Source organism: Pezoporus occidentalis, unplaced genomic scaffold (genome assembly GCF_034315485.1).
Source record: "Pezoporus occidentalis ecotype Australia unplaced genomic scaffold, CSIRO_AGI_Poc_V1 ctg326, whole genome shotgun sequence".
NCBI lineage: Eukaryota > Metazoa > Chordata > Aves > Psittaciformes > Psittacidae > Pezoporus > Pezoporus occidentalis.
Genome location: NW_026915224.1, coordinates 255633 through 280780, shown reverse-complemented (window position 1 = coordinate 280780; position 25148 = coordinate 255633). Strand labels below are relative to the sequence as shown.

Sequence of the window (25148 nt, the reverse complement as noted above, 5' to 3'; positions counted from 1 at the left end):
AGCTGACTTAGAAAGCATCATCAGCTTGAGGCTCTCCGGGGGGGGAATTGATCATCGCTTAAAATAGAGAGATCTCTTACTGATTTAAGCTCAGATTTATGCAGTCCTCTAGAGCCCTAGGTAGCTCTATGCCCATGTCTCTCTCCCCAGTCACAGGGGATGAAAGTCATGGGTCTCATCTTGCACTGAGAGTGGTTTCACGCTGTTGAGATGCAGAGGGAAACCTGCTGAGCCAGCAGATGCCCTCAGCTCCTGGTTGATGCTGGGCCTTGAGCCTCTCATCAGACAAAAGTCACAAGAACAAAACTGTCCTGTCCTCTGTGCTTTCAGATGCTCACCAAGAAAAGCATGCACTAAACCAAAGGGTGGGAATGCTGCAGACTGCAGGTTGGGGAGCTCTAGGTCAGCAGAACCAGCTTGGAGCTTAAAAGCAGTTGTTCATGACACTGTGTCAGATTCCCTGGCTTTGAAAATTGAAACCTGTGGAAGAATGATGTGGTTTTGATCTCTGCTTTTCTCCTGTGATGTTTTATATACAGTGTATTGATGTCTCATAAAACTGAGATAATCCCTTGCAATTCTCACACTGTTAAGCCTTTGCCTTTTCTGTCAAATCCAGGCTTTAGAGAAGCAGTGAGCCACTGTAGTAATCATTGTGCTCTTTCTTTTCACGTCTTTGTGTAGGTTTCATGGTGCCTTTTTTTTTTTTTTTCTTTACAAAACGACAGCTTCATTATTGGGCTACGAAGCTGTGCTGATGTCTTCAAAGACCGGCCAAGAGAGACTGCTCAGGGCTGGAGACACATTTGTTTTCCTAGGCATTTCCAACACTGCCTGCTCAGCGAACAACGGCGTGTTGCACTGCAGTGACATTTGCATGCAGACATATGATGTGATCGAAGCCTTCCTGAAGGATAACCCCCTGCTAGGAAGTTCTTTAGTGCCAGCACAGTCTGCAGATGCCATTGATAGACGAGCAGCTGCTCTTTTGCATCCTTGATTTTGTTGTTTCCCAGAGGCTGTCCACTGTTTCACTGCTGTTTTCCTTCATAGGTTCTGTGGGCACCCCACTGCCAGGGGTAGAAGTGCGCATTGTCACTGAGACCTTGAAGAGTGGTGCTCGTTCCTATGCCATCCATGCTCAGGGAGATGAAGACAGCACACAGGTAGTGCTCATCCATGCTCTCTACTGCTTCACTTGTCTCATGAGTTCTCTCCTCCCCAGCTCTTTGAAGCCTCAAGGACTGAAGCTGGCACTGCTGTTACTTCCAGGAACTTGGTGATGCTTTTAGAATGTCTCTTTTTTTGTGTTACTATAGCCCTGTTACTTTGCAGACTGCACAAGTGTGGTCCTTGCTGCATAGATGAACAACATCTGAGAGAATAACACCCTCTGCGTGGGAGTGGAAGGTGAAGGCTGTGGTACAAGGGCTATGGGATAAGATGATATTGTATCTGCTGAGGCTGTTGATGCCCTGGAGGAAGGTGATGAGTTAAGCAGTTTCTGGCCTTTGAAAGGCAGGACAAAAAGTTGAAATCTACTGCAGAAGGTAAAAACAAGGCATAGAAGGGAATTCAGGTGAACCCTACTCTGCTCCAAAGAGTCACTAAATATCTGCAGTCTGGAGGAGAGGATGAGTGATTTCTAACCCTGTGTTTATTTCACTGGGTTTGGTCAGGGGGTTAGCAGTGAGAGTTGGAAGGGCAGGACTGGTGGCCTTGGGGGTTGCATTCATTTCAAAACAGATGAGGGGGGAACTCATCAGGTTTCCATGAAGGTCCAGCTGCATACCGAGCTCCAACAGCCACGTGATATCTGCAGCAGCAGTTCTGCTGTCCCAGATGTCCATGATGATGAAGCAGTTGAGCCCTTTTCCCTATGAACTGTCCCTGTATTGGGGTGCTGTGTGTTCCCTGCTGCAGAAGCAGCCCCCAGCCCAACATCCAGGGTATCCTGCTGCCTCAGCCCCTTTCTCTCCCCACAGAAATGGCTGAGCAAGGTCTGCATTCCTGCCACATCTCCTTTGCACCCTCATTGCGGTGCAGGTCATGTTGCCTCTGGCAGATCAATAGCCAGGTGATGTACAGGCTCAGCTGAGTAGATGGATGTTGTATGCGTGAGAGAAATTGCTCCAGCAGTTGTGTGCACCGTGTGGGTGGGAGACAGACAGGCGTGAGATTCAACCTGAAATATGTGGCTTCACTCATTCCTCTGGGGAAATAGCTTCATCATCTAGCAACGGACATGCCAAGGGTTCAAAAGGAGCTTCCTGGTCTGCAGCAGGGAATACCAGAGATGCTGCTGATGTTAAGTACTGGTGAAAGGCTGAAGAAAGCCATTTTTCCTCTAGGTTATCTGTGCTGGCAGCTGGAGGAGCTAGCGGGACCACAAGCAGCCCCATGTGCATTGTGGTCAGGCTGCAGCAGGTTGCCTTTTGTGTCCTGATGCCAAAACAGAGCACTGCATCCCACCCCAGACGTACAAAATGAGCCCAGGGGAGAGCTGAGAGGGACCGCTCTGGCCAGGGATTGTGGTGTAGCTGGACAGTGAGCAAAGCAGGAGACCTGGGGTGGCTGCCCTGGTGCAGCACTCAACACATAGGAAGCTGCTTCCTGTTTATATCACTTCACTGGATGAGTGTTACGTCTCATGGTTTTGTCCCCTCATCCTGGAGTTAGCTTTTGGCCTTTTTTTTTTTTTTTCCACTTGTGTGGAACTGAGACATGAAATAGAATGTGTCCATTTTAATAATGATCCTATAATGCTTTTTTTACCCTAAGGGATCCGTGAGCTCTTTACGAATTGGGTCTTAGACACAAGAATCCCCATAGTGCAGCTACTTCCAGGATGAAATGTGGATGTTTGTTATTATTCTGAATTATAAGAGGAAAAAAACCCTAATTTTTTTTTTTTTTGTCTGCTCAATACTTCTTCCCCTTCCTTCTGTTTGTATTGAGTGACCAGAGAAGAAGGGGAGCCCGGATGACCTGTGTCTGGTGCTGGAAGCCCACCACCCTCTGAGGTTTCTGACGGACGTAACTATTTTCTCTGGCTTCAGGCTGATTGAGTTCATATTTGGGATAGAGGAATTGCCCTTTTATCCCATCCATTTGTCACATACACTCTTCAGCCCCCAGTGCGGGCCGCTGAGTTCCATAGCAATGTCTCATGGTGCTCCCAGGGGCTCCCATCAGCACTGGTGTGTTGGCCCCGTGCCCCTGGCTGACGGCTGACTTTCCGTCAGGCTATCCCTTGGGGGTTTTATGAATGTTCTGGTGAATTCTCAAGATATCACCCAGGGAGGGTGTGGGAGGTGGTAGAGTTTGCCTCTGGTTGTTGGCTGAGGGGTTGGTCCCTCTCTGAACCCATCTCGCCCCTTGTCCCAGCTTAACTGAGAGTTTCTGCAGGCTGAGGGAGAGAAACGGTCCCATCTGCTCTGAGTGACACTAGGTGACAGTGGCTCCTGTGTTGCTCCAGGACATCCAGGAGCAGAGTGGATCTGCTGCCTCTGTCCCTGGGACTGTCAAAAGGGCTGTGACAAAGTGGGAAAAACGGTCCCTGCTCTTAGTGTGTCTTGGCACAGATGGATGCATGGGGATGCCAGGAGTTTGGCTTCTGTCTGGTCTGTGTATGGAGTGTGACTTTCCATTGCATGGGCAGGTGGCATCCGTGGTGGCATACCTCTTGTCCCAGTGACAGTGTCATTTCACTGATTCACACCTGTGGTTGCAGGCAGAAAGCCTCACCTGCTGCCTGTTCCTGCCCTGAGATGCTGCTGCTGGCACACTCTGTGCATCATGCTTGGTTAATAATTTATGTCAGAAGAGAGTACGTCAGTGGAATTTATTTAAAACAAGGAGGATCTGACAGGCCCAATGCTCATCATGCTCCACCAGGCAAGGAAAGGTCTGGCTCTGTTTCAGATCAGCTCCTCCATGGTGAAGGGGCTGTCCCCAGGATGAGAATACCTTGTCGATGTTCCCTGCCTTGGTCGTGCCACTGGACATGGCCTTTTCCTTGCCTCTTATGAGGAGGGACACGCGTATTTGGCCTCACCTCCCTTGCAGGAGGGCTCTGAGGCTTACAGCACCTAAGTAGGTCTCTGGTGTGGTCCTGGCAAAGGCAGCGGGGTCCGTGTGGAAGGACAGCAATGGTGAGGCCGGTGCAGAAAGCACACAGCCCACTCAGCGCCCGCTCTGCCTGTGTTTGATATGAGCATCTGCAGCCTCATCGCTGCTCTGGGCATTTCTCTCTGTTCTGGCATTGATACTGTGAAAAAGTCCCAAATGTCACGTAATGGATTGCTGGAAATAAACACCTCCCGGCAGCAGGGCCGGCACAGGCAGCGCCTGCCGTCTGCTTCAGTTACACAACTTTCAGGGCAGGGATCTCTCTCTGTACACAGAAAGCGCGGCGCACATCTGTGCCACTGCACAGATAATAATGAAACTGCCACCCCAGAGCTGGTCCTGGCCACGGTGGGGACGTGGGGCTGTGCCTGGCAGCATGTAGGACATGGTGTGGCAGATCTGGTGGGATGCTGAGCACCCCAGTAGGAGCTGGGCTGCAAGCCATCTCTTCTCACCAGGCTCTCAGCTCCTGCTTGCAGGTGATCTCGGTGCCGGCGGGTTAGGCGCATTGTCAGGGCAATCTGTGAGGCGTTCACACCTCGGCTCCACTGTGCAGAAACCCTCGTGGCTGTGAGCAGAAAGAGCACCTGCCTTTGCCAAGGAAATCATTTGCTGTATGGAGCCTTGCAAGGTCACTGCCTTCCCGGCTCGCGTTGGGCTGAGGTTTCTGCCTTCTGCTCCATCCTGACAACAGCAGACAACAGACTTTGCCCGAGCTGCTTCTTCCCCACTAACACTGTCTCTCCCATTAGGTGCTGGGGCATTGCTCCGTTTCCTTTCACACTGTCACCCTTTAGACACATTTGCACGTCCTGCTGCAGTGAGATGCAAACAGGAGCTCGGCAGCATCGTGGTGGTGGCAGAGGAAGGCTGTGGGTGGTGGGAGCGGGGAGGTAGGAAGCGTTTCTGCTTTGCCATCCGGTAACTGCCTGAGCTTGCAGCAGGGGACTGCTGTAATTTGCAAAGCTGGTTTCTGGCACACCCTGAAGATCAATAATCTACTTAGCTGAAAGTTTGCTGGATCTCTGTTCTTCCCTTCATTTTCTCCCAGCCCTTGATTAGAGTGCTGGATTCCTTTCATGCATGTGCTCCAGCCCTTCGATCTTGCAGCTCTCATGAGCCTTGTGCTCCATTGCATCCAGTTTGCACAGATTTTCTAGCTGGCTCTTGTGCTGCTTCTGTAGTAATTGCTGCACCCTGGGCCGTGAGCTGGTTTCCTGAGCTGACACAGACCCATAAGCCATGAGGCTGTCAGCTGTGTCCTGCTTGAAGCTGCATCATCACTGCCAACACTGAAAGGTGCTCCAGCCTGATGAGATCCCCTCACTGCATGGTCTGTTCCCAGCCAAGGATGCTCTGCAACATGCTGTGGGACAGGGCCACCTGTGGTGGGGCAGGAGGTGTCACTCCCCATTGGAGTTGCAGTGCTTGCACCCTGACACAGCATCCCCCACCTCTCCCTCTGCAGGAGTGTGGTGACACAGAACGTGGTCCTCTGAAGAGATGCTGTCCTCTGAGTGCTTGGAGAAGTGCTTCTCCTCCCATACATCCCTGGGGAGCAGAGGTGTGGAAGCGGATGTCAGGGGACAGCAGGAGCTTTGTCTGCTTTGAGTCTATTGCTCCTGTAGCCGCTCGCATCCAAAGCAGCCCCTAAACTTTTAACCTGCCTTAAGCAGCTGCCTGTTGAGTCCATCTGACCATACAGGCAGGCTCAGTAATCCTCACCCAGAGCCCTGGATGCTTTTTCTCCTGGTCTTTTTTCTCCTTAACTTTTTGGCAGCCCAGGATCTCACTCTCCCATGCCTGACTCCAGCGCACAGGAAAGGGTTACAGCTCTCCAGCGCTGAATGTTTCAGTTTGCTTTGTTCAGTGCAATGCATATTTCATACGCTTAGCTTCCCAGCTGGCAGAGGCCTGGAAACCCTGCAAGCTGTCGGGTATTGTCTCTCTCCTTCTTTATTTGTTTGTTTGTTGGTTGGTAGGGTTTTTTTTTGGGTTGTCATTTTTGTTGGGTTTTATTTTTTTTCTTCTGTTTTTTTTCCAAATTGCTCACTCGCACGAAAGCCAAACCCCAGTCCTTGACAATAGGGGTCTATCAATAGATAAATGGTTTCACAGCTGTATCTAATGCAGTGCTCTAGCCAGGGCTTTTATGGTGAGTAATTTTCTCGTGCTGAGGCTGCAAAGGGAGCCGTGTGGGACGTATGGGTTGCAGGAGCTGGCAGCAGGAGGACGCTGCAGCCACGGGTTTTTCTCTCCCCCACCCTCCAAAGGTTGTAATTAGCTCGTTGTTTATCCATATGCAAGCTGTCGTCCTGGACGGGAACCGGCTCGGCTGCGGCCATCCCCTCCCAAAGCCACCAGCATCTCCTGGCCCCTCCTCCCCATGTCCCCTGTGTCCCTGCCATCTGCTAGCAGCTCGCTGCTGGTTGCCAGCACCTCCACAGGGCTGCGGCATTGGGGGCAGCTGCCACCATCACCCTTTGTTATGACCGGAGGCCTTGGCCATTGATGCCCCTGTGGAGGGGCCCAGAATGGCTCCACCTCACTCATGTTCATCCCAGATACCCAGAGAACCCAGTGGGGAACTCATCACTGAGGTGCCGGGGTTGTCTTGGAGGCTTCCTGGGTGCTTCCTTGCTGCTGCCTGTGGGTGCTGTGGACTTGGGTCCACCTCTCTGGATAGATGCTGCATGGAGGTGCTGTTGCACGTGTACCCCTTATGCATGGTTGTCTCCTCCTCATCCATCCAGGTATTTTTAAACAGTTGGTGTGAATGTACCATGATCCCATGTGTAGCTCCTGAGGCTAGAGATAGGTACGTGCCAGGCATTCCTGGAAATGGACAAGTATGGATGCTGGTAGGGATGTGAGCACCAGGGCCAGGGAGTCCTGTCTCTGGCTGTCTCAAGCAGCCACCCCGGGTTCTTCCTTTTCTATCTGGATCAGACCTCAACTGAAAGCAGTTTGTCCTTAATGCTTCTATACTTCTAGAACATCTCCTCCCAATGGTGCAATTTTTCATCTGTTTTCTTGGTTTTCATACGTATTTTTGTCCCTGCTGCATCACAACCTCATGTACTGCTGCTTCCCGTGGGTCTCTGGATGGTGAACCTTACTCCAGTGTCTCAGTTCCATCTCCCATCAGCAGCTTGCTGCTGTAGGTGCAGGATGTGCTGTGTGGTACTGGATGCCTTCCTCAGGACAGCAAGTCAGTGGTTCTGGGTCAGACTGTTACTTGGAACCTAGGGTGAAACTCGAGTGATGGAGGGTTGCTGGCTGGCTGACAAGGCTGGCTGGCTACCACAGGGGTTCATTGGGATGCTTTGGGCTTCATCACCTCTACCTGGATCTTTGCCCATCTCAGGAATCTTGCCCCTCAGCCACACAATCTCTCCCATCAGTAGCCACCTCCCAGGCAGGCAGTATAGGGATTATGTTGTTGAAGGGAGCCTGGATTATGTCTACTACTTTTCTTCTATCTGGGACATCAGTCTTCAGGTTTTCTGGCACGATCCATCTTTGGTAAATTCATGCTGCATTTTTTCCTATTTTCCATTTGCCTCAGCTTCTTCCAGAAACTCTTCCAAAGCACTCACAGTGCTGGACACTGCAGTCGTATATATTCCAGTTATGATTTCTGTTTCACTGTGTTCCTCTCATCTCCTCAGTGACCTGCCCAAATAATTCAAGTTTCTCCACTTTGTTGCCCAGGCTGCTTTCATTATTGTATAAACATTTTAACTGCTTCTCATTGATCACATCCAGTTCCTTAGTCAACTCAGTATATCTCATTCTCATGTGTATTTATATCTCCTTCCTTCTTTCTGTCTGTTCTCTGATTTAGGGATTTTTTATGGGCCATAGTTGTATTTTTTTTCTTCCTGGTAGAAAAGAGGAGGAGGAGATCATGGTAGCATCATGTCCCCTTGTTTCTCAGCTGAAAACTTTTCTTACCATGGGAGCAGCCTTGATCCCAGAAGAGTATTTCCTTGCACATTGAATTTGAATTTATCTGTCAAGAAGAACCTTCTATCCACAAGTGTTTCCTTTGTCATAGCACTCTCAAGATCTCTATTCATCTCTTTATTGTTTTATGCTTCAATTCCTCCTTGTAGCAGGGGGAAGATTTAGGATATGTGACCTTACTGTATCCTTCACCACACTGGCAGTCTTGGTTCTGTCAGCATGAGAGACAAGGGGTGGGTAGGTTCATCCCTCTATGGTCCTATCAATCATGCTGCTCGTGGTCTTCAACCTTCTGTATCCTTCCTTGTGCCAAGAGGGCCTGGGAGACCGGGCTGTTTATGTTTGCTATTGTGAGACATGGGATGAAAGCAGCTTTCCTGACAGCCCAGTCGCTGGTTCTTGTTTCTACTTGATTTTTGCACACCTGAGTCCTTCTGAGCTGTGGGTTCAACCAGATGTGCTTACAACCTCCCTCCTCCCATGATACGCTTTCTGGACCTCTGCTGGGTCGCAGAGGCTGTTGCTGCTGTAGCACATCTTGGGGATGTTTGCCAAAGAGGCCAGGACACACTGGGGAGATGATAAAGCACAGAGGCCAGAAGAAAAAGGTACAGTGTCTGCCCTAGAGTGCTTCCAGCCAAAGGGAGGAGGCGCTGGCCACCACGGGATGGCTTAGCACAAGGAAGCAATTAGAGCTTCTCGGGCAGTGTGTTCATCTGTAGTCACAGCACATCACAGCCTTGCTGACCTGAACTTTTGAGTGAGGCTTATGAAAAACGAACTGAAGGTGGGCCACTAATTGAATCCTTGCCTGGTCCTCTGCCTGCCCCTGAGCACCAAATCAGAGCAGGCGTTGTGAGGGCACGTCAGGAGCCTTTCTCTAATGAAGAGAGCTGAGGGAGTGGGAAGATGTGCTGACATCTCGCCTTGTTTATTATCTTCTGAAGCCTGCAAACAAGAGGGATGAGAGCAGCAGCATAGAGAGTTGTTGGTGTTTCTGGAACAGTGTTACACATCTAATTTATGGTGTTAATATAGATCAAGAAGTTCTCTGTCTGTAGAACAATAGCAGAGAGGACTGACCTTTCCCAAACTTGGTATTTTGTTTCTGTGGTTCTTTTGAGATCATCTGGAGTTAATCAGTCTGTTAACTTTCAAAACTCAGTACTGCCTAAAAAGATATACACTCACTTTTGTTTTCAGTGGAGCAACATTTACTGTAAGTAGAGGGTTAGGTTTTTTGAAACTGAGTTTCAGTGTTCTAGCTCAACCGTGCGCCAGCCTTGCTTTTAAATTTATAACCCTCCAAAATGAAAAGTAAATTGATTGTGTTATTCCCAGCCCTTTTATAAAAGTTAACATTGCAAAAACAGATGTGAAATGTGGCCTCGTAGATTACAGCCTGGGCTTAGGGTTTGTTTGGTTGGGTTTTTTTTTTCACTCTCTCTATGCTGTGTCCCTGAGGAACAGAAATCTGCCTTTTTCCAGCAGGAGGAAAATTGTTCTGTGTCTAAATTGCCTCCTGCTACCCTTCTGCAGGATGCTGCAGGACATGGAGCTCAGAGGAATGATAATGCTTTTACAAAACCATGCAACTTAGCAGGGAATTTTTAATTATGAATGTGCGTGAGAGTTCAGATTGCCTGGGAATTTGGTAATGCTTTAGCAAGCCTCACACCTCTAGGACATCCACTCAAATACGGCCCAGGGAGACAGTGATTAAAAGGCACTGCCAAGTGGATTATTGGTCTCCAGCTTCCTTTTAGGAAGCAGGTGAGCGTATCCTTACATCCCTCATCAACCCACCACACCAGTCCTGGATGCAGCATGATTGCCTGGTCTGGAAGCAGAGTCTGGGCTTCTCAAGCTCCCATGCTTTCTCCAGGCCAGGGGGGCTGAGCTTTTGGATGCTGTGTTGGAGCAAAGCCTTGCTGTATTGCAGCACTCTCCTGGCCACCAAAATCCTGAAGGGGGAATTTGTGGTCTTTTGAGAGAGAAGGAGCACGTCTAGAAATGGCAGGTGAGCTTTAGCAGCAGTGGGGTCGTGAGTGTGGCAGAGCATCCCGGCTCCGTAGCTTGACCCTGGGGTGCAGAGTGGGATGTGGAGCCGTTCTTCAGGCTTTGTTGTATAATGATATGTTTAAAGCAGACAGAAAAAAAGTTATTACTCTGTGAGAACTGCTAAGATGGTTCCATCACTTCCATAAACCTCACACATATAAATTATTGTCTTCTATTATTCACTTAAAAGGCTAGGTTGCTTAATTATTTTGATCACAGTAATCACTTATTTACAAGGTGGGGAAAAATGCCAAGCATTTCCAAGCTGTGGTAGAGGAGGCAGGGCTGCAGAAGCATTTCCTTCCTCCACACAGATGCTTCTGAGTTTGTTGGTTGCATCAGTGGTGGTGCCCACCCCATGTATACCCCAGGCTGTTCTCTCCTGCTCTGGCAGCAGTGGTGTGATGGAAGCTGGGCTGCTCGGAGCCCAGGGTGGTGGGAGCTGCAGGAGCAGGTTTGGCTGCAGGGAACAAGGCTTCATGGAGCAAGGACTGTGGAAGAGTCAGGCTGTGGCTGGGTAGGAGGGTGGAATGGGGAGTGGGGACCCAGGGACAGAAGTGTAAGTAGGGAAGAGTAGAAGGAAAGTGGTACACAAGATCTGCAGTGCCAGAAGATGCCCCTCGCACTGTCCTGCTCCGCTTCACCCCATCCAGGCAAATTGCTCTTCAGTAGATGTGCTGCCTCACATTTCTGGGGTGCAGGAGTGGCAGGGTTCCTTTTATGGTCCCTCCTGATAGGAGGTGCTCTGATTCACAGCCTTTGCTCACCCATGAGAGAGGTTCAGATAATTATTTGGGGGGGGGGGGGGGGCAGGAGGAAGAAAAGGTCTGGTAGAAGTTAAATGTGTCTCTCCAAAACCTGTTTGCCACCTGAGGAAGGTGTTTGTTTCTTTTCTGAAGAGCTTGTCTGTCGTCCTCCCAATCCTATCAGCCCAGTAACAAGGTATTACCTCCCTTCACAGCCTCACCTTACAGCTTTCACCCTGTGTCTTCCACATGCTTAGGAATCCACCATGCCTCCCCTTCTTCCCAGCGAAAGACACGCCGCTGAGAGCCTACCTCCATAAAAGCCCCTAATTCCATTAAAGTCCATTACAAGTTCCTCTCCTGCTGTTCCTGAAGGCACAGGGCACCATCCATCAGAGACCACAAGAAAACAAATGGCCACTTTGAACAGATCCCAGGGCCGCTTGCCAAGCGGGGATTCCCAGCTATTTACAAACCACCCTCGCTTCCCCCTAATAGAGGTAAAATGGAAGCAGGGAAAATACACATTTTAGAATCACCCAGCTTTAGTCCTTCAAAGGATTTATTACAACCTTTTATTTTCATGCGTGGAAAATGGAATCTTATCTGGTATGCAGGCTGGTCCAGCAGAAAGCTATCAGGCAGCAACCTTCAGGAGCACACTATGCCTGGGTGTTAAAAGTTGCTCAAATGCATTAAAGCAGTTGAAAAGTGCATTAAAGTATGGAGCAAGGAGAGGAGATATCTGGGCAATTAACAATCTGATGCTTTCAGCAGCTGCTTGCGACGTCCATCCAGTGCATCAGCAATGGGTGCCACTGAGATTTGCTGCAGAAAGGAAGCACAGACGTTGGCCGTGCTGCTGCCACCAAAATCGCGCTCTCAAAGCGGGTATCAGCCGCGTAGCTTGGTGTCTTTGGGAGTTTAACAGGGATCAGATGCAAGGGGTTGTAGGAGATAAATGCCTCGAACCCTGAATTTTAATTTATGTTGTCTGCAAGCAGCAGAAGCTGCTGGCGCCGGGGTGGTTTGTGTCCCCTCTGCTACACCGGGGAGCAGTGGCACTGACAGTCGAAGTGCAGCAAGCAAAATCCTATTAAGATAACGTCACGGCCTTTCTGTTTTACTGTTTGCAAGCCAGCCATAACATCATTAAATTACACAACAGGGAGGTGCCTGCTGCCAAGGAGCTCTGCTCGAGATAAGATGTGGGTTGAGCTGCTGCCAAAATTTGAGTTGATATGACAAGAAATTTGGAGCCGGTTCAAGGCTTGATTCACACAAAACGATGCTGCGTGCAGGTAAACACTGTGCAGGATTGGTCCCTGGGGCAGCTCAGCTGCTCTGAGCTGGGGCACAGTGTGGGTTGTGCAGGCTGGCACTGTGTGATGCCTGTGCAAGGCTGGGCTAGGGCTAGAGACATTCTAGTACCCAAATTTACACCCGTTCTTGGGTTCAGTGCTGACAACCAGAAGACACAATCTGGCAGGATCTGTAGGTGAAGGTCAGGCAACTGTTCACAGGTCTTTGCCATCCTTACCTCCATCTCCCCTTTTGCAGCCCTTTTGGGGGAGTCAGAAGCAGCCTGACAACTAAAGGGACTGACTTTGGAGGCTTGCAGTAGTATAAAATGCCTGTAATTTGAGGGCAGTTTTGATAGTTAGTTGTTGCTAGCTGAGGTGGTTGGATGGGATCAGGTGGGTTTGGAGGGAGGTGAGTGGGGTGGAGTTTCCCCTAAGAGGGGAGGTGTTGCTGGCTGGGTTACCCAATGGGCATAATTGGAACTGAGAGTACCTGGGGCACTGGGTTACTCAGGGAAGTTGCTTGTTTTGTGATGTTATGGCTGGGCCAGCAGGAAAAGGAGTGAGGAGAAAGAGCTTCCTTGTTAAAAGTACATACAGCCTCTGTAACAGCACTGCAGCCTTGTTTTGCCAGTCCTTCTGCATCACCCACCATGTCCCTGCCACACAGGCTTTGTGCCTCCTGCCCTTTGGCTGCAGCATATACTGAGGCTCTGGCTCTGCTGGAGCTCAGGTTTCTCTGTGCTGTCCTGCTTGTCTTCTGGTCTTCAGGCTCCCTCTTTTAGATCCCCTGGGGAGAGCTCCCCACGTTGCCGTGGCTCAGCATTAATGACCTTTTTCTCCTGCAGCATCTTCCAGACAGTGGAGGTGATGCACAGCCAGCGCTCTGGGCGCTCAGCCCAGCCTGTGGCATGTGGAGTCATCCAGGCAATTCTGCAGAAGCACCTGGGCTCTAAGTGCAGAGATCCTTCTGTCACCTCATCCTCCAAGGCAGGACATCAGGAAGAAATCACCTTAAAAATTGTGCCTCAAAACAAGCTTTCTAAGCATTTTCCGTTAGAGGAGTTTTGTTTCCATCAAAGGGTGCACAGACAAGTGAAGCCTGCTCTGCCCTGGGATTCTGCCCGGTGCTCCAGATCTGCTGTTACCACCTCCCCTCGTGCTGTGTTTCTGGCCCTGCTGGCTTTCAGGGTCCCAGATGTTTCTCATCTGTGTTGCAGCAGAGCAAGTACAAAGAGGCTCGGAGTACCCGTTACGGGGATGTTCTCTGCAGAGGGATGGAGCAGTGTATAAAACCACATCTTGGGGTGACCTCCCATCCCAGCACTGGCTTGGCACATCTTCCCTGCAAAAGGACTTTAGGTTAGCATAAGCAGTTTGTGCCTCTCTGGTGCCTCATCTCCTAGCCTGCCTGCCTCCGTACGATTACGAAGCTGTGTGTGCAGGGGAGATGAGATATCATGCCATGTCAGGCAAGTCTGTGACCTTCCTGCAATTCTCCAGTTTCCATAACAGCAGGATGTTTGTTTTGTTGCCATAGGAAACCTGCCTGTGTGGGTTTGCAGGGTCCCGTGTTGTCAATACAGCCATTACCTTCCAGTGGGCCTGAAAGGAGCCGAGTGTCCCCAAGAACAAATCTAGTGATGTTTGCTGCCACCTGAGGAAGAAAAGAATGATAGGTTGGCAGTTTCGGAAGGCAAACGGAGCAGACAGCAGTATGGCAGAGTCACAGGAGCGTGTCAGCCCGTGCCTCACAGTGGCTGCCCTCCTTGCTGCATCACCCAGCTTTGGAGGGTAGGAGGATGGTCCTTATCCCTGAGGACACTGCATATCTTGAACATCCAGGGTGAGTGGTGCTGCTGCCTTCAGCACCAGACCAGGATCTGATCTCTCAGGTGTGGGACAGTGGGCTGTGCTTCCCTTACCTAGAATTATTTCCTGGGAGAGAATCCTGACAGAGGCAGGGTGCAGAGAAATCTTGTGAAGCTGGTTTGCGTCAGGCCATCCAGGGGTCAGAAAGAACCATCCCTTTCCCCAAAGTATTTCTTGACCCTTTTCCAAGAGTATTTCCTGCATATTTGCATATGAGACCTCTCCTCTGACAGCAGCTGGAAGGCATCAGCCTGCCTGGACCGTGGTTCCAGGATGGAAGTTGTTGTTTTCATACAACACATATGTATGTTTCCAGTGCTTTTGGATGTCAAAGGCACTTTGGTGAGTCCTTCCATCTGAGGAAAGACATGGTGCAGGTGGGCAGGCTGCATTGGAGGTTGGGAAAGGCTGGAAAGACACGGTGCATGGGTCCTGCTTGTCCCCTACCACAAGGTGGGGGAGCCGATGCAAGGTGGTGGAGCCGATGTGGCTGCAGAACAACTTCTCACTGCCACTCCCTGGGATGCATTCACTGTGTGCTTGTCCTAGGTGACACCAGGTCTGGAGGGACAAGAAGGGGAGCTGCTCGTGAAGGGACCCTCCGTCTTCCGCGAGTACTGGAACAGACCCAAAGAAACAGCAGATGCCTTCACGCCAGATGGCTGGTTCAAAACAGGTACCGGGATGGTTCCCTGCACGTACGGCAAAGGGCAGCGAGGGGAGGAGGAGGCAGCAGCTATGGGTCAGCCCCTGGGGTTCCCTGGCTGCTGGGGGGTTTGCAGATGGGGGATCACAGCCCAGCTGGGGGTGCAGGTTGGATGCGCTTCAGAACTCCAGGCTCAAGGAGGGGTTTTGCTGTAAGTAGCCTGTTGATGGGGTATGTTTGGGGTCGCTTGCTTGCGAGCATAATATACTGATGTTTAATGTTTTCTGGGGACTTAAACTTTGCAAAATGTGGTTAAGTTTAACTTATACAAGGACTGCATCAGTGGAAAACCCCCACTAAGCTCCAAGGAGGGGGGATCCATCCTGCTTCCCCTCTTGCCTCCATCATGGTGTCTGCAGGGGAGTTTGTCCTCCTGGTCATGGCTTAGTTAAAGGATTGAAGGCATGAGCATGGGCAGTGTGGCTGCGTGGGGTGGTCGGGGACCATGAGGGAGCCTTTCAAGGGACTGTCATTTGTCAGTCAGAAACTACTAATTGAAGGAATGCTGAGCTTTCTGAGGAAAAATCCCAGCAGGTGTCCTCAGGTTTAGGCTGAGGTTCTGAAATTGCCAGAACCATTTTTTTGCAATAGTGAAAAGCCTGAGTTATCCAAATAAAGAGACCTTTTAATTTGAAACCGAGGCTTGTTTTATTTTTATGTGATACGTTGTGGAAATGCAGAGGAAATGGTGCTTTTCCTGGGTTTTCTCATTTCCCGTCTGGGTTTTCCTTTCCCTTTCAAGAGAGGGAAGTTTCTGAAACATAGAATGTTTCCAGGGATAGGAAAACCTGTGGTGTTTGCTTCTTTCAAATAAAACTTGACCAGAAGAGAATACCTTAATACCTATTGCAGGTGGGGCCTGTGTGTGCCATGGTAGGTTTTATCAAATGTTTGCAGACAGAATAAAGATCCCATTATCCCACTACAGCAGCGGATGCCATTGGGACTGTCCATACCTGGAGCTGCTGTGGCTGGGACAGTAAGTTCTCAGAGGAGAACTCGTAATGGCTAATTGTGCCCATCATGCGGGGTAACAAATTCAGGAGCATACCAGGCTGAAGAGCTTTCCCAGTTGGCATAGATGTGACAGGCCATGAATAAGTTATGTGCTGCAAATTATGCCTCCCACCCTGCATGTGGTGAGCGGTCAGAGGCCCTCCTCAGTCAGAGGTTCTCTGCAGTATGGATTAAACACTGAACCAGCCATGGGATGCGTTGGCAGGCTCTGTCCCCAGCTCCTGGGTGGTATCTCAGTGAGCAGCCTTCCTGCTGCCCCTGCCACTGGCTGGGAGCTGTTTGAGCAGTGGGGTGAAGCCAGGCTGTACCAAGCCCAGCCACCAATTAATCTTGCCAGTGCAGAAGGGGCTGATGGCTCATTTCTGCTGAACCTTAACACAGACACAGCTCTAACTTCCCCATTCCCCTCTCGCTGTGTGTTAGCAGTGCCATCGTGTCAGGAGTCAGGCTGGATTTCTAATGCCTTCTGTGTAATCTTATTTATTTATGGTTCCTGAAGAAGCTGTGATTTATTATCATTGTTATCCCGAAGCAGACATGGAGCTGCCCTGCCAGCAGTGTCACCACGGGTCCCCATCCCGGGTGCGTAGCATGGGCTGGTACTGGAGCATCATCAGGCGATGCACAGGGTGTGCAGGGCAATCAGCTTTAAAAATTTTTTTAGTCACCACTCCTGATGATTATTTCAGATGCAAAGGAATAGCATGCATTAATTATTGCAAAGAGATGTCTTTAGGAGAAAATGATTTTGAAATTCAGTTTAATTTCATTGTAATGCGCTGCAAACAGGAAGGGAGTATGTGTGTTTAATTGGCTCTCGGGGGTAAGGCCGGGAAGATGGCATGCCTTTGTCACAGGCCATTAGTGATACAGACTGCATAATGAGAGAGTACAATCAGCTCACAGCTGCTGGCTCCTACGGGGAGAGAATGATATTAAATAGAAATCAGTATAAATTAAACTTAACCCTTTCACTAGCTGAGCAAAACTCAGAGCTAGATATAAGGGGGGAGAAGATACAGGCAGGGGGGCTTGGAGGGTGCTCCAGTGGCCAGGCTGCCTCCCCAGTGTCTCCCACAGCTATCTAGGGGGGCCTTTAATTCTCTTCCCCTTCCTGTTCCTCCTCTCTTTGCCTTTCTCTCCTTTCCTTCCTCTCCTGACCACTTGCTCTGTCTCTCAAGGATGTCAGGTCAATGGGGCTATTTTTTTCCCCAAGCCTCATTTAGCCAGTGGTGCTGTGAGCAAGCCACATTGTCCCTCGCTTTTCACCACTGTGACAGCCTCTGGAGATCATTCAGAGGTGGCAAGTGTCCCTGTGGTGAGGGAAACGAGGAGGTTGTGTCCCATCATAGCAACTGGGATCTATAGCGTGAATTACCCCTGATAAGCAGAGGTGGGTGACTTCGGGACCATATGGTGACTTTGGGACCGTACTGGCAGAACCCAAAAGAGGCAAGGCCCAGCTGCTGCCAGGCTGTAATCTGCTTCGTCTGCCATTTGCATATCATATAGGTCAGTGTTTCAGAGGTGAGGCTGAATGCACGCACATGGTGCTCTCAAAACCCAGGCGATGGTGTTCCTCTCACTGCCAGACCCGTGTATGCATCCCCACCAAGGATGACAGTGTGATTGCAGGCAATGACCAGGTCCCCTATGTCTCTGAGGTCAGGGGGAATGTGCACTAAGCTGCAGCAGGGATGAGTTTTGGAGAGGGTAAACTTGGAATCAGTGTAGGAACTCCCCAGCTGTTATTGTTAATGGTGATCTGAAAACCCGGCGGGCCACAAATGAAGAGTAATCACTGCAGAGGGAATCCCAGCATATTGCTTGTGCTGCACCTCACTGGGAGCCTGTCCCTGGAAGGGCACTGCTCTAGGGTGGTACATGGAGATGGGGCATGTGGGGATGGGTGCCAAGCACTGAATGTGGGCTCTGCACATACCCTCCAGCTACACACACAAAGCCAAGAGTCACCAGAGCTCATTCCCTCCTTTGGTTTTGTGATTGGAGTTAACCTGGAGCTGCTGCATGGGGCTCTGTGGTCTGAGTGCCAGTTCCCTTCCATACTTGTCCCCATGGCGAGGGCAACCTTGCAAGCTGCCTGTTAAAGTGTTCCATCAGGTATTTTTCTGGGGTGCTTCCTGCAATGCAAGGCTCACAAAGGAGTCTTGAGTTTTTAAGTCTTTTCTGGCTGCAGGTCATTTATTTCTCCAGTACCTTCTTCAGGGCAGTTCTTTTGTTTCTGGTTGCTGTTCCCGTAAATTGAGTTATCATGGGGTTTAGTAAAGGAACACAAAAAAAATCCAGAGCAAACACTTCCATGGCAGCTGTCATTTTCCTTTCTGATTGACAGCTCCTTTATTAAAATCCCCCTTTCTCCTGTGAAACTGTGTCCTCCAGGTAAACAACCTCACATTGAGGATGGTCATTCCCTCCATGATAGGAGGAAAAAAGAGTGATGCAGACCCTGCTCTCTTTCTAGGGAAATCTTGGAAACACCAAGTGCTCAGTGCAACAACTGCAAACCTGTGCTTCCTCCCTCCGGGATGAGAGGCAAACACCATGTGTGTGCCATGAGGAAGCCTCTGCAGACCTCCCTGTGCTTCGCCTTATCCCAAACATGTGTGTATGTATTGTAGGAAAAAAAAAAGAAGCAGACAAAAAGGCATGATGCTGCTGTGACTTTTTGATGAATTCAAGATTGTGGTTCTTCTGGGGAGCATCTGAACTCGTGGTGTTCCATAGGTGATTTACTATTGCTCCCATCCTGTTTATTCCCTCTGATTTGCACCGTTGTCTGCCTATTCTCTCATTTCCATCTGAGTGAATCTGATTATTTTTATTGTATTAACGCTGTTGACAAAGCTGCTTAGATCAGTGTCCCCTCCAGCCATTTCCAGGGAGACTGCTGTGTATCCACCTGCTGTCATACATCCAAGCAGCTCCGAGCCCTCGGAGACTGAGACAGACCCAAAGGAAAAATGCCTACGGCTGTCTGTCTCCTGTCACTGCGATACCTTCCCAGCTGTCCTGTGCCCTGCGAGGTGAGAGGCAACCTCCCAGCACGCTCACGTGCTGCTGAGCAGAAGGGTGGAAGAAAGAAAGAAGGAAGAAATGTTATATGATGAGGGTACTAGAATGCTGGCACAGGTTGCCCAGAGAGATGCTCCAGCCCTGGAAGCATTCAAGGCCAGGCTGGATGGGTTCTGGTAAGCTGGTACAGTTGAAGATGTCCCTGCTTATGGCAGTGGGGTTGCCCCTGTACTGTGCTCTCATGAGACCCCACTTGCAGCACTGTGTGCATTTCTGGTGTCCTCAACCTAAGAAGGATATGTAGCTCTTGGAGCAAGTCCAGAGGAGGCCACTAGGATGATCAGGAGCTGCAGCACTTCCTGTACAAAGACAGGCTGAGAACACTGGCCCTGTTCAGCCTGGAGAAGAGAAGCTGTGTGGAGACCTCAGAGCAGCCTTCTAGTATCTGAAGGGGGCTATGAGGATGCTGTGGAGGGACTCTTCATTAGGAGCTTAGTGACAGGACAAGGGGTAACGGGTTCAGACTTAAACAGGGGAAGTTCAGGTTGGTTACAAGGCAGAAGCTCTTCCCTGTGAGGGTGCTGAGGCACTGGCACAGGGTGCTCAGAGAAGTGGTGAATGCTCCATCCCTGGCAGTGTTCAAGATCAGGTTGGAGCAAGCTGCTCTAGTGGAAGGTGTCCCTGCCTGTGGCAGGGGGTTGGAGCTGGATGATCTTAAGGTCCCTTCCAACACAAACCATTCTGTGATTCTGTGATAGGTGACATGATTCTGTGAGCAATCACTGAGCAAAGCAGCAGAGAAACACCAGCTTCTCTGGTCATCCCACTGCCTAATCATCCATCCCAGCATTGAGATGCTCGTGTCCTTCAGGCTCTGGTGCTCTCAGGTTGTGTTCTCTCTGCGTGGGAGACAGCTGCTGTTGGGCAGGCAGTGGTTTTGGATGTATTAGGAAGGGGACAGAGGGTTTGGGATCGTGATGGAGTTGCACAGAGCAGGGCTGGGTTGGGTGCTTTCTCCAGAGGAATCTGGCAATACAGTGCTGTGCACAGGGGGAGAGATAGGGTCAGAAACCAGACTTCTCCCCAAGGGAAGGCCAGCTTCCATTCACATTTACTCATACATCCAGAAAATTAGAACCTGGTGTATTCAGGGAGATTTATTTTCAATTACAGGTTAAGGCTGAGACATGAAATAGCACCGGGTCTGAAAGTAGTGCATAAATCCTGCAACAAATCCATGTATCTCAGCTCCATATAATAAGATTTTATTGATTGCTATATTGTATCTGTCAGAATAAAACTCTCTTAATGCATGCATCAGGATGGGGAAGATAGAAAGCTTGTTGGTAGTAGAATCTGATTCAAGAATCAATGCACTTTGATTAATATGTCGTTAAGAAAGTAAGAGTTATTTAACTTGTTTGATGCACATTTCAGAATGATGACTCATATCTTCTAAGTTTCTTTCTTTAAGCTGCATTGGAAGAAACAGCCTTGTAGCTGTTTTTCACATGGCTAAGTGCTGGTTTATTGCTGAATTTTTTCTAGATCATTTTTCACAGGTCACAAACCCCTCAGACTCCAATTAACAATAATTCCTATGGCCCAAAAAACTTCCTGTATACTGTTGAAGACTTTAGATGGAGAATGAATGGGGTGGACTTGCTATCTCTTTATTTCTGGATGTTCCGCTGTGACAGGAGCTCCAGGCAATGAAAAAAAAAAAGGAAAAATAGGAGGAAAGTAAGGAGTTAATCTGGAATAAGACATCATCAGGAGAAACGAGAAGCACCCATCACTTCTGGCAGGCTTTCAGATGCTGCCAAGCTTGGGCAGCCGGCAGCACGCTGAGCATCTGTCTGTGCTTGCTGAACGTGCTGTTCTCTCAGCTCAGGCCTCTTCACTGTGATCCACAAACTTGGGCAGCAAGGACAACCCTTGGCTTGGTGGGGAGCATTGCACTGCACTTCCCAGCTGGATTCAGATATGCACCATGAAACCCCAGTTGAGGGGAGAAACCCAGTGACTCAGTCTGGTTTCAGGTACCTCCTGGTGTCCATCTGTCCTTTTACAGCCTGTATCCAGGTAGCTCTGCTGGCACCAGCACCTTGCCATTCCCAGCCCTGTTCTTTGGAGCTTTCTACCCCACTTGTGATGGAAAAGGCAAAATGCCTGCACTTTTCCAGCACAGAGGAATCTGGGTTTGTAGGAAACATCCTGTGCAGGCCATCCTTGCCCAGACACAACCCATTCCTCCTATAGGGCTGGCCTCCAAGGGGAAGGGGCAGCAGAAGCAGCAATCAATGCACACCCCATGTCTCCAACACAGGCTTTTTCCCTGGCACTTGCTTGTCCCCAGAGACAAGCAGGTGTTTCCCTGCCAGGGGAATTGCTTACATTCGTGGGTGTAGCACTGACACCTGAAACACAAAATACTTGAGCCTGATCAAGGCAGATTATAAATAGAAATGCATCCAATTAGCATCGTAATCTGCAGGTTTTCTGTTTGTTTGCAGCATCTTTCCTAGTCACAAACCCAGTTAATGCAAATTCTATTTTTAAATAAAGGATTCCTTAATTAAACATGGTGCAGACGATGTGAGTTACCGGTTTGATAAGCCCAGGGGATGAAGCATTGGCTCCCTCCAAAGCTGGGCTGAGGTTGCTTCTTTTTTGGGTCTGCCATAGCTGAAGCTTGTTGAGTCAGGCAGGAGGGCAGCACTCACCTCCTTCCTTTGCTGGTGGCTTTGAATTTAGACAAAGGACAAAGGAAAGGACACCCCAAAAAGTACCGCATGTATCCCAACCATAGCTTCATGTGCTGCTTTAGGATGGATATCCCACTGGATCTACAGCCCTCATTTAAGAGGTGCTTCTAGAAGTAAACAAGGAAGATGGCATGGTGTCCAGGGCATCAGCTGTGTGTAAAGATTCGTTTCTAATTTCAGAATGTTCCTTCTAACACCATGGAGAGAAAATGCACTTTTTCTGCTTCCTGCCTCGGTATTTATTCTTTCTCCTTGAGAAGACACTATTGCCAGGTTTGCCCAATGGCTGGAAATCTTAGGGTCATCAGGACACGGCAAAATGAAACCCTGTGTTTCCTTGGCTGCTCGTGAGACTGATGTTTTCAGCTGCTCAGAGAGTTTTTTGTAGCCATAAACAAGAGCAGCTTTTGGCACTGAATTTGTTTACTCTCTACAAAGCTCTGCTCTAGTTGTATCAAACATCTTAGATGCCAACTCTTCACTTGTCTGAGAACCTCTGTTACGCACATGGTCCACTGTTCAGAGGCGTGGAGCAATTGCACCTGAATCTGTGCTATCAGCAGCTACCCACATCCCCAAAATCCAGGCTGTTCATTCTCAGGTCTCTTACTTCCTTTTACCTTTCAAGCTGTGCTGTGGCAGCACTGCTGTTACAGCCTAAAGGGAGGGGGGCTCATGCAGGCTCTGGCTGCCAGGAGAGATGCTTCCCATCCCATCCCATCCCAGGGATTAACACAAGGTGTCCTGGCTGCAGCTCCAGCTGGGTTCTGTTGTAGAGATGTCAAGCTGAGCTCTGCAAGCCTGTCAGAAGATCTAGTGGGACGACTGCAAGCCAGTAAGTGGGTTAAGAGGGGAAGTGCAGGATTGAGCTCAGGATGTGGTAAAGAAATGGGCTGAACAATCATCTTATGATACTTGGCAGAGCCCATTGGATCGTTGGCAAGGCTTTCTTTCAAGTGGCTACTCATGGCTATATAAATAATGTGTCTCCTCCAGTCCAGAATTAAAATCCCACAGGGGAAGGGTCAGTATCAAATCAGCTAAGTTCCTGCAGCAGTTGTGCAGGGCACAGGACCGTGGTCCCATCGCAGGCACTGTCAAAGCATGGCTGGAATAGGGCCCTGGGGGTTTTCACTGCTCCATGCCTGTGGTTCGGGCGCTGTGAAGACCATTTTTGTGGTGTCTTTGCTGTCACTGGTTGCCCCATGACCACAGGGCTTTGGAAAGCCTCTCCAGCAGGATGGATACATGCTGCAGGGGTTGTCTGCAACAGTGACTGAGGGGTGGATTCGTTGTACCCTGCAGAGAGCATCAGGGTATGGAAGGTAACGAGTAGGACTGAATGCTAAAGTGATCACCCAAAATCCAGACAGCATTCAGCTTTGCAGATGTCAGGCTGGCAACTCGCTGCTCCAAGGGAGAGTTGTGATCTGTGGACAGACTGTCTGTGCTTTGCTCTTTAGTTCCTTGCCAAGCTAAGCCTGCTGCTGCCTGGCCTCATCCCATTCAATGTACGATGCCCAGCTCTTGGGATGGAGGTTTCACTCTGGCAACAATCTGTCAGGAGTTAAACCTGCCAGTTTGCTCACTCAGAGCTTTTGTAGGAGCTTCACCTCATAGAGGCTGCAGCCATCGGCAGGGATGCTCAAGCAGTTGCACTTTGCATGTTGGGTTTGATGGGTCTATGTCCTAGCTTGTCGTGTACTGGTGGGCTTCTTTGCACCGGGAGCTTCCCCTAAAGCAGCATGCGGGTGGGAAAGGCTTCTTCATGTCTGTTCTTCAAGCTCGGGTGGTGATGGGTCCTGCCCCTTGCCTGTCACCAGAGATGCCCATCTCAAGAGGATATTTGTTGCAAACAGACTTTCCTTCCACCCTTGGCAATCTATCATTTTTCTGCCTCATTTTGTGTCCTCCGCTTTCCCTTCCTCCTCGTTTGCCGGGTTTCCCTTTGCTCGAGGCACTCTGCTGGTGCCCAGACAATCTGTTTAGCTTGCTGAACAGTTTTTGGTGTTTGATTTACATAACCCAGCACAGCCGTAAATGGAGCAGGGTCAGGGAATCGCACAAATTGATTACAGCTCGTAGGATGAGCCGGGAAACCAGTGGCCTGGTTTCCTTCCTTCCTCAGCGCAGGAAAGCAAGGGATCGCTTTTAGCAGGCATGATCCAAGACCTTGGTGAGGGTTTTGCTGGGTATTTTACTGGGCTGGTAACAGTGGTGAACATCTCTGGCTTCGAGAGGCTCTTTGCTTTCTACAAGAGTCATCCCTCTGGGTTTCACTCAATTGAGATCACATTTACTTATGCCTAATGGTATTTTGCTGTAAGCAAAAGTAGAGGCTGCTGTATATTTAAGTAAACAATTTAAGGCAGATGATAGCGTTCCTCACATCCCACCTCTCTTAGTCAACAGCCTCCCATTGTTATCTCTGCTTTATTCAGTAATTCATCTCACTGGAGATTGGGACAGGTCACTGCATGGAAAGGAAGAGGTAGTGCACTCTTTAGCTGTAATTGATCTCTCAGCTGTTCTGCAGAGGGCAGAAGCCAAAGTGAGGGGTTTAGCCTGATGCTTTTCTTATTACAATTATTATTTTTAGTTACCATGCTCATCAAAGTTTCACCAGGGGCTACCACACGTTGCAGCATTTACTTATTTATTAGTCTTTGTCTTCTTCATCTTGTTTTCTGCAGGGATTTCTATAAATATGTAAAAGCTAATATGAAAAAAAAGACAACAAAACCAAACCTCAGCTTTTTTCACTTTTACTTACCCATTTTCTTTTCTGGCTTGTCCTCTGGGCAAACCCATCTGCAGTAATTCTGGCTGCTGGCAGTGGTGGGGCTCCTCTGCCCAGCCTGCTTGTGTTTGTATCAGTCACCATGAGGTCCTGCTGATGTTGAGTGAACCTACAACGTCTCAGCCTCCTGACTTCACAAAGCTTGGCTGGTTTACCTGCTCTTTTCTCTTAGAGGTGTATGGCACCATGGAGCAGAGTGTGCAGGTTGGGATGGCTTCATCTGCTGCTTGTCCTTCAGGTCTGCGATGTGCTGAAGGGTTGGAGAGGCTCCTGGTCATGCTGAGCTACACGTGCAGAAGTGAGGTACAGCACCTCTGCCAAGGGCAGGCAGGACCCAGAATGCTGCCACACTTTGCCAAGGTCTGAGTTTTGTGTTCATCTGTTTGCTGTTCTCCTCTCCCAGCTAAAACCTGCTGCCCAGGACTTTGTCTGCTGGCATATGTCACATAAGGGGGGTCTGACCCCAACCCAAGCCAGGGCTGGAGCAGGGGCCATATGCAGCAATCTCCAATGCCCAGAAACAGCCATACAGAGATAAGCCTTTGTATTTGCTAGCCAAATCCTTCTGGCCATTTGGGCATGCTGGGAAGCTTGTTTCACAGAGGGTGGAAGAAGGTTTGACATTTGGAGGGGATGCAGTGGATGATACTTTCCAAGCTCCCCTAATGTGTCTGCATATGAAGCTGAAGCTTCTAGCTCTGTTCATCTGGGGGTTTTAGAGAGCTGCCACCACCAGTCTTAAAC

At 49.5% G+C, this 25148-nt stretch overlaps 1 protein-coding gene across 5 annotated transcripts in view; it reads left to right on the top strand.

The window, feature by feature from the left end:
• The window catches only part of ACSF3 (acyl-CoA synthetase family member 3), a 77579-nt gene that overhangs the window by 35188 nt on the left and 17243 nt on the right, over positions 1 to 25148 (top strand). For 3 of the 5 annotated variants that reach the window (XM_062628970.1, XM_062628973.1, XM_062628972.1), the window contains 2 exons: positions 1054 to 1166; positions 14630 to 14756. In XM_062628970.1, coding sequence (XP_062484954.1) covers positions 1054 to 1166; positions 14630 to 14756 — 240 coding nt within the window. The remainder of the gene's footprint in view (positions 1 to 1053; positions 1167 to 14629; positions 14757 to 25148) is intronic. The other 2 variants (XR_009966691.1, XM_062628971.1) reach the window with 2 other exon arrangements.